Source organism: Drosophila innubila, unplaced genomic scaffold, assembly GCF_004354385.1.
Source record: "Drosophila innubila isolate TH190305 unplaced genomic scaffold, UK_Dinn_1.0 34_U_U, whole genome shotgun sequence".
Taxonomy (NCBI): domain Eukaryota; kingdom Metazoa; phylum Arthropoda; class Insecta; order Diptera; family Drosophilidae; genus Drosophila; species Drosophila innubila.
This window is the reverse complement of record NW_022995665.1, coordinates 1,261-10,044: the sequence shown is the minus strand read 5'-3', so window position 1 is coordinate 10,044 and position 8,784 is coordinate 1,261. Positions and strand designations below refer to the sequence as shown.

Genomic DNA, 8,784 nt, shown 5'->3' with positions numbered 1-8,784 from the left:
GCACTTAACCCCATTAACTGGTTGCACCCAATCCGAAGGGGGAACAGTTACGAAAAGTGAGTGAATTTGTTGCTGCAAGTGTGTTTTATGGGCAAATAATTTGGTGCTTAAAACTGGGGCATGACCAAAACTATAAAACCAGTTAAAAATGTGCCCCTGTCAATTGTGCATAAACGAAGGGCAAACAGATGACAATATAATTACAAGTACAAGTACGGGTGCAAAATCCGTTTTAATTGAGATATTTGTACAGAAATATTTACTAAAAGATAATCACACGAAATGTACATTAATAACAATAGTTTCTTATGGACTAATCCGATGATTCAATAAACTGATCGATGGGTACATTCATCAGAGACTGGTTGATCAGGCGCAACAGGAGCGGAGCCCAAGACTTTCGTGTTTCGGGCAAAATAATACCATAAATATCACGCCAATAACTGTTTGCCACATTCAAAGCAATTTCATCTATAATGAAAAGGAAATCTTATTAGAAATAATCTATTAAAATTGATCAGTACCTACCCAATTCGGGATCTGGAAAGATGCCATTAGCCTTGATTATCATATTGCCAATTTTTGGATTTGTATCGATGTCAACGAGTCGTACAAATCGAAGTCCATCAGCTTTTGTATAATACTCACCTTCCGTAGTCAAAATGTTCTCGACATCATCTGCAGGTATAACAGAAATTAGTATACATTTTTCACTATCCGATTATTTTGTACTTACACAGCGTCAAGTTGAATTTGCCTTTGGGTTTCAAATTCAGTTGATTCACATGAATGTCTGCCTTGTAATCACCAATAATGTTCATTTTGGGCAAAAAAGATTGAAGCTTAAGTTGAAGCTTCTTACTATTACTCTTAATATACACCTTTTGGATCTTGAGATCGGCAAAGCCAAAGAGCTCAACATTTCGCACTGAGATGCGACCACTAACTGCACCACTCGAATACTGGAAACTCAATCGATCGATAACAAATGGATCGTAGGCAGGAATATTTAGTTCAGGGTCTCCATTTCGCAGGCCTGGTAAAAGCGTATTTAAAATTGTTGCAACACAATCTCCAGCCTCGAGGGCTTCCTGCGAACACTTTGTCACATTGGCTGTCAAAACAAATTAAGCACGTTATACACGTCGTATAAGTTATGCGCATTTAATTCATACACACCCGCCAAGTATTTAGTTTCCGCAGGTGCTGCATGAATATGATAGGCCATAAGGCACAATATAACCGCAATATACTGCATGCTGTTGAAGCTCCTTTCAAATCCTAGTTATCCTTATGATTTTATAGCTAAATCGAGGCTTAAACGTATTGCTGTGACGAGCGCCCTAAAACTGAATCGCTCGACCTATGGTCAGTGCTATTTTATTGCTAGAATTAGCACAAAATCATTGCACGTTGAATAGAACAACACAACTAGTTAGTCGCTTACACTAACTAAACTACACTTGGAAAATCGTGTTTATAAATCAGCTGCGTTGCCAGAAAATATACATCGACTGATTGAAAACCGGCTTCATCACCGATTTATATTGCCGATTCAAAATGTGAAAAACGATTCAATACAAGTACAACCCCTGACCCCATCCGTCTGCTACTACTTAATACGTTGTACTTAGTATTTGAATTGACTATGATTTGCATTAATGATTTTTATAATTACCTTTCGACAAATAATTTTCAGTTTGCTTCTCGTTTAATTGAAAAAAAAAGAAGAATAGACGAAGAAGACATCAAGGGGGAAATTAGAGTATGTATAAGCTTCTCGTAATATAATCTTGATGATATTAATTATTGAAAATCAATTAGATTATCTTTAAATGAAATATAAGAAAACTGTTTTATATTTTCATTTTTATTAACATGAATAGAAAATAATTTGGTTTCGGCTTCTTAAACAAGAAAAATAAAATAAATATTGATTTATAACTCGTAATATGAGTTAACATTCATGGTTAAAATCAGAGCGTATTATTGTTTATATTTACATCGTATACAATGTAATTAAAGAAACAAAATGTGATTGATATAGCTAAATTTTAAAATTCTCTGAATTACTTACATCTATTTAATTCTTTCCTTCCCTGATTTTAAATATCGATATCTGACAACTTGTCAAAATAAACATTGACATCGTTCTGTTGATTTCTATATATTTATTTCATTTTATTTCAATACCAACTAAATTAACACCATGGGTAAAGTAAATAACCACTTAGTATAATTGCTAAAAACAGTCATGACAAACTTAACTCTTGGTAACAATTAAATCAAAGGGCAGGGCAGCAAAGAAGTCATTACCCACTTTCAGCATGAGAGGCTGCCAAATGGCCAACGTCTCGGGCAACATGGCCTGATAGAGCTGACGCCAGTACTGATTGATAAAGTCCAGAATAACATCATCTGCAAATAATATTCGAATTGTAGTACTTTACATTTCGATATAACTCAAGTTTTGATGCACTCACTCAACACTGGATCGGGAACCAGGCCATTCGCATGAATATGCATGTCGCCCACTGTGGGCTCAGTCTCGAGCTTTGTCAGACGCATATAAGTATGACCGTCGCGCTCGTATAGTTCTCCCAAGGAGCGCGTTTTCATGCTGACATCGGCTGAAATGTCAAATACATAAATATAGTAATTAAATATCGTATTGTGGCTGAGACTTACTGAGGGTAATATTGAAGGTGCCTTTTGGAGTTAGCTTCATGTCATTCAGTTTGATATCCGCCTTGTAGTTACCCTCCACCAGCATCTGTGGCACATGGCTGAGCAACTCCACGCGTACACGTTTGTCCTTCTGCCTATAGGTCACCTTGTCGACAATGCCCTCGCTCAGTCCATGAATCTCCACATTTCTCATGGCAATGCGACCCTGCAGCAAGCCCGAATTGTAGCTATAGGAACTCTTGCCCAGATGAAAGGGATCCATGGGTGGTATATTCAAATCACTAATACCATATTTAAGGCGTGGCGTTAGTTGTTGAAATCCCTGTTTGATGCACTCATTAATATTGTTATCGTTCTGACTGCAAGTCGGTATATCGGCGGCTGTTCGAATTAAGAAAAATTAAAATAATTAAAACATTCAATGAATCAATGAATACGAGCACAGGAAAAAAAAAACATTCATGAGTGCTGCCTTGACATACTTAGAAACGCATCTCATATGATCGATCTATGTGGTTTATGCTCAGAACGTGACATTTAGTCGAGAATTTCGCTTTTTTTTAATCGTTGTCGCTCATAATTACGAGTCACAACTCATTCCCTCCACCCCTTCTCTGTGTCGTCACAGTCGCTGAATTCATTTATTTTTGTTGTTTAGATTTTTTTAAGATTAGTTGAACAATATATGTGACAAAACAGTTTACAATTCAATTGTTAATGCTTTGCTTGAGAATTAACTGAGGCGCATATCGCATATTCGCATCAAGTTTGTCGCTTAAATCTTTTGTACTGAAGGCTTTTCGCATTGCTCACTGCGGAAGAGGAAGGCCAATTAGCGGAAGTGGCAATTACCCGAGACCTATTCCATTTGCTCAAATATAGACAGCACTAGACTAGGCTTATAACTACTCTATTTAAAAACATTTACAATTATAATACTCTTTCAACCTTGACAAAGCTCAAGTCTTCGTTCTGCACAGCGTTGACAATTTTGATTTTGATTATTTACAACACTAGTACTTGATGACAACTTTATAAAGAATTGTTGCAATATTAAAATTTAGGTCAAAGCTGAATTTTGTTTTAGATTTGAATGTTACTTGGACACCCAAAAATTTTCATTTATTTAATCTACACTTCAAACTGAACTACTCAAAAAATGTAAGTCTCTCTCAATTGAATGCATTATAAATTATGACGCAGATCTATCAAATTCCTAACCATCATTTTCTTATCACAGTATTAATAATTCTCTTACTATTTATGGTCTGCTTTTTGTTCATCAGGAATATAAATTATATTATTATTTTGTCAACACATTTTATTCTGGCCATTTGACTGCCTAATTAAGCAACATCTTCCATTAACATATTGACACATATAGACAACAATATTCATTAAAATATAATAATAAATAAAGGATTAAATATTTTCAAATAAATTTACAAGCATTTATAATTCCATTAATTATATACGCTAATAACATAGTTATGATATATTGCGAGTATTTTAAGTCATTTTATATAACATTGTAAATTGTTGCACAAATTCTAGTAACAAATGGGAAAGTTTGCGTGTTTCACACGATTGTTTTGTTGCAGTGCAATTATTGTTATTTATCTGTTGATTTCACTAACAACAAAATACTAATATTTAGAGTTTAGTTCCCTTTAACGCCTCAGTCCATGCGGTTGCATAAAGATTATTCATTTTAAGGGCTTTTGCACCTTTGTTTGTACACTAAGCTATTGAACAGTTTTAAGTCTGCTGACTCTAAACAAATAGTACGGATACGTGCAGTAAACTAAACACAAAAACTGTTAAGGAAAAGTTAGATTACTAAAGGTAGTATGTTTTAACCTGGAGATGCGACTTGTACATACACGTGTACAGAGACTCAAACTCTCAACCAAACCCTTGTTACTTTGTTATAAATAGACTAAGATAGACAAAATAGTGTTTAGAGTCTATTACTTTATATGATCAGTTTATTCCGTTTGTCCTAAAATGACGTGAAACTGCCGTCTGCATGCTAATACATTTGCTCTTAACTAAAATATCCCTGCTAAAAACGGGTATGTTCAAAACAAAAAAAAATATGTATTAAAATTATGACTAAAAATCATTTTATGATAAATAAAATCATAAAATATAATCATAATATATGATTCAAACAACGGAAAAATATGCAAGGATAAAAAAGCTGAACTAAACCAAATGACTTAGGAAACAAACTCGATTAATCATCGAAGACTTAAGCAACGAACTCAATGCTTCCGAATGAATATCGTGCTCAATTTTATGTACTCACCAAGCTCTTTAATAGGTTTGAATTCATTAGGTGGCAGCACAAAATCATCCTCAGCTGCGAAACTCAATCCGCAAAATGCTATCCACAAAAAGGCACAAAAGATACGCGTCATTTTCTATAGGAAAATTGTTTTAGAATTTTTCTGCGACACACGACTATCACTTTCGTTTTGGAATCTGGTAAGAAATATGCGTTTAGTTATCAGTTAGCAGCACCCCTACTTGTTTCATGCAAATGCAAAACGGCATCTGAACGCTACGACCATCCGGTGCCCTGTATTTATGGAGAAAATTGAGCTAGACTCCAAACTGCTAACAATTGCAAATAATAGTCTCCCGTATAACCGAGAATTGGGCATGTTGAGAGGGGGGAATGTGGAGGGGCGGGCATCGCCAGTGAAACGTAAATAGCTTAAAGATAATGACGACAACACTGAGCAGCTGAGACTGAGTCAGTTATTGAAAACACAACAACGGCAACAAAACCAAATCAGTAGCGAAATACAAACGACAATATTATTATTCCCTAGACAAAAGTCGTGAAGTTGGATTAATCGCCCCCACTACCTGGAGTCCATAGCACTACCGGCAGCTGTCCGATTCCGACTCGCTCCAAGCCATTTGATGCTTCCTTGTCGGACAGGCTGACACTTAATCGCCAACCAGGCGTAGAGTAGAGCCCATTGACTGTGTTATCCCGCTACAATCAAAATAGACGAGACAACTACTTTTCCCAGTGTTGTAAGACATAAAATACTTGTACTTGCAGATACGTTTATCTAAGTACCTACTTATTATTTCTGCTCTTAAGTTACAAAGTGCATCCAATGTGAGTTTAATATTCCATTTCTATTTCTTAATCTCTGTGAAAATATAAAAGCTTATTTGCACTGTATTCAACTCACGCTCTGTCACTCAATGAAATTGTTAAATTGTCACAATTTAAACTGAGCAACAAAATTTTGCTTTCGTAAATGACGAATTTCAAAAGTACCATATCTGTCAAGATTTGTGGTACAATTTTTAAACTAAAAACAAAATCATACATATTCATATATTTATAAATATTATTTTTTAAATAAAAAGACATGACCTGTCTCAACGGTTTCCCCCAAATACAGGGTCTAGAAATTTACCTGTAACATTACTTTTTCAGTTGTTATCATGGTTTCAAACATTTTCTTTTTGAGTCGTCTTGCACAGTGTTGTTTATTTAAATTGTCTTAGCAAGTGCTAGTAAACAACCCTTAGCAAATCATTGTCATGGCCAAATGACACTGCAAGTTCTTAACAATTGTAAAAAAGTCGTTCTTATAATTAGCTTACTTTAATAGTTATTCCAAAGTTGCTCAGTTTAATGAGTTAATTAACCAGTGGCCAGATTGACCGAAAGCGTCTCAGGTTACTTGGCTATAAAAAGCGAACTGTATGAAGATACAAATAATAATATAAGTTTATAAATAACAAACTTTTTAAGCTGTCTGAGAGCCAAGCACAAAAATTAGTCTTATTTTAAAAAGGTTAACGTTGAGCTGGACGGTAAAGGAAGTAAATTATCCTAATAATTTCCTTATAATTTAGAAGAATTTTAATATTTATTAGCATTGAAATTGGTTTATCTAATACTGTATTATAATCTGGGATTTCTAAGTACTTTACAAATTACAATTAAAATTATACTTTTTATTATACCTTACACGTGGCTCTAGGCTTTTATTGCGACCTTTACCTAACCCTATATGTAAAATTTAATTAGAAGGTAGGGATTATTTCATCTAAGTCGCGTTTTACGGTATAAGTAATTTCTCAAGTATAACAAATTCAATATTTCCCTTAATGCGATTTGAAGTTGTTCAACTATACAATATATTTAATACATAAGGCACAGTAGGGGATCGTATTTTTCCTTTATTAATACGTATATTTATTTTTAAAAAGAAACGCAATAAACAAACAAGATTATATTACCAGAGAACGAAATTAGAAACTACAAGTCTTCTTACTAAAAAAAAATTAAATTCCTTCGCTAAGAAAACCAAATATCATCGTGTCTTATCATTGTCTCATAAGTAAATCAGCACAAGTCTCTGCACCATTCACTTATCTACTGTCAGGTCCCATTAATCTAGAGCCCAAACAACTTATCTGCAGTGTCTAGCCTTTTGCAATCCGGGTAAAAGTCACTGAGAGACGACAAGCGTCAGATCAATCCAATCTCCACTAGACTGCGCATCTTATCATCAGCATGATGCACCAGGAATGGCAATTCCAAGAAGACACCCTCAAAAGAATATAAGGAAAAAAATCAAACCAGTTCGGCAATATCTTATCAATAGAAAAACAGATACAAAAAGCAAACCCAGACAAATGAGCCGCAAATACTGTGAGTACAACCAAAAATTGAACAATACAAATGGAAATAGAATTGAATAGAAAAACACATGGCAACAGGCCAGGCAACAATATGAAAAACAAAAAGAAAGGAAAAACTGAATATTATCTGCAAGCGAGACAAACGCAAATTGAATGAAAAGCAAACAAAAGGCGCGCATTTTGCCACCTAGGGAGCAATGTAGAGAGACAAAAGAGTGTCAGCTCATTAACTAGGTCTGGTCACACTCACACACGCAAGCACAAACATGCACGCACAAAAGGCTTAGCAGCGGGTGGTGATGGATTCTCGATTTCTGGATGGACTTAGGTAGCGATAGGTCGCGAAAACGCGTGCAGGCAAATCAGCTGATTTTATGGCATTGTTATTGTTTTGCAAGTCGAATATTCCTTAAGAATTTGTGTAAACAACATCATAAATGAGTGCGGATTAGAGCAACCACATGATAAGAGAAGTTGCCAAATGCCGAGAACACTATATAAACTTGACTCGCGGCAGTACAGGACATCAGTCAAATTACAGACAACAATCGCAACAGATCATCTGACAGTGCTCAAAAGCCAAGCCAAAGATCATGACTTCCATAATGCAAAGCTATCGCCACAAGAAGTTCGACTTGATAACTGCTCGTCGTGAGGAGAAGCATCCAGAGCTGAAGATCAAGGAGGAGCTGCTGTCTCGCAGTCACCACGATGAGGAGGAGGATACCAGCAGTCAGTGCTCCAGCGATTACAGTCTTCCGCTGTCCAAGAGACGACGTCTCAATAGCACCATATGCGATGCATCGCTGGAATCAGAGTCAACATCCTCCTCGCACTCACTACCCAACTCCATCAGTCCCGAAGCCCTACGAGACATTTGCAAATATCATGGCAATATGGTGAGAAAATTTCCGAAAAAGGAACGCACGCCCAAAGATCAGGAGCGACGCAATAAGAACACCATTGCATGCCGCATGAGCCGGCGGGTCAAGAAACTGGAGCATCTCGCCGTGGAGGAGCAGTACAAGGAATTCACTTGCCAGCATCTCAAAATTGTTGAACAGGGCATGAGAGCAAATGCCTATTTCCATCATCTCAATCAACTGGTCAAGCTCGATCAGGCCAAGAGTCCACCTCCAGCGCCTGTGCAGAACAAGAATTTCAGTATTGACTATCTGATGAACGGTATCAAGGGAGAGCATTGTTAGCTGACATTTACCTTATCACTGTGTGATTATTTTTTATAGTTATTAATTTTTTTTTAACTTTTATTATATCTATGAATTTCTTAAAGAAATATTAGGCTTTAGATTTAAACTTTGGTAAATTTAACATTTAGTAATAAAATATACTTATATGCATAATATAATTAAATATAATAAAACAAAAACAATTCTTTTATTGGGATTTCTT

At 35.6% G+C, this 8,784-nt stretch overlaps 3 protein-coding genes across 3 annotated transcripts; 1 reads left to right on the top strand and 2 right to left on the bottom strand.

The window, feature by feature from the left end:
• Window positions 1–200: 200 nt before the first annotated feature.
• LOC117793234 (protein takeout) lies at window positions 201–1,490 on the bottom strand. The gene is made up of 4 exons (XM_034633523.1): window positions 1,180–1,490; window positions 737–1,114; window positions 529–678; window positions 201–471 (listed from the first exon to the last, which is right to left on the bottom strand). The coding sequence occupies exons 1-4, from the start codon at window positions 1,256–1,258 to the stop codon at window positions 314–316; spliced, it is 765 nt and encodes a 254-aa protein (XP_034489414.1). The 5' UTR covers window positions 1,259–1,490; the 3' UTR covers window positions 201–313.
• A 661-nt stretch (window positions 1,491–2,151) lies between these two features.
• On the bottom strand, window positions 2,152–5,247 carry LOC117793235. The gene is made up of 4 exons (XM_034633524.1): window positions 5,000–5,247; window positions 2,689–3,069; window positions 2,484–2,630; window positions 2,152–2,418 (listed from the first exon to the last, which is right to left on the bottom strand). Exons 1-4 carry the CDS (start codon window positions 5,109–5,111, stop codon window positions 2,264–2,266), a joined length of 795 nt encoding a protein of 264 aa, XP_034489415.1. The 5' UTR covers window positions 5,112–5,247; the 3' UTR covers window positions 2,152–2,263.
• A 2,696-nt stretch (window positions 5,248–7,943) lies between these two features.
• Window positions 7,944–8,579, top strand: LOC117793233 (protein Mabiki). The gene has a single exon (XM_034633521.1). The coding sequence runs from the start codon at window positions 7,965–7,967 to the stop codon at window positions 8,577–8,579; it is 615 nt and encodes a 204-aa protein (XP_034489412.1). The 5' UTR covers window positions 7,944–7,964.
• The last annotated feature ends 205 nt before the right edge of the window (window positions 8,580–8,784 follow it).

Excerpts from the sequence above, each read along its gene's own strand:
- LOC117793234 (XM_034633523.1), bottom strand. The coding sequence starts at position 1,258 with ATGCAGTATATTGCGGTTATATTGTGCCTTATGGCCTATCATATTCAT. Across the intron at positions 1,115-1,179 it reads GGAAACTAAATACTTGGCGG|CCAATGTGACAAAGTGTTCG; the intron begins GTGTGTATGAAT and ends TTGTTTTGACAG. Across the intron at positions 472-528 it reads CTTTCCAGATCCCGAATTGG|ATGAAATTGCTTTGAATGTG; the intron begins GTAGGTACTGAT and ends TTTTCATTATAG.
- LOC117793235 (XM_034633524.1), bottom strand. The coding sequence starts at position 5,111 with ATGACGCGTATCTTTTGTGCCTTTTTGTGGATAGCATTTTGCGGATTG. Across the intron at positions 2,631-2,688 it reads CACCTTCAATATTACCCTCA|CCGATGTCAGCATGAAAACG; the intron begins GTAAGTCTCAGC and ends TTGACATTTCAG. Across the intron at positions 2,419-2,483 it reads GGTTCCCGATCCAGTGTTGA|ATGATGTTATTCTGGACTTT; the intron begins GTGAGTGCATCA and ends TATTATTTGCAG.
- LOC117793233 (XM_034633521.1), top strand. The coding sequence starts at position 7,965 with ATGACTTCCATAATGCAAAGCTATCGCCACAAGAAGTTCGACTTGATA.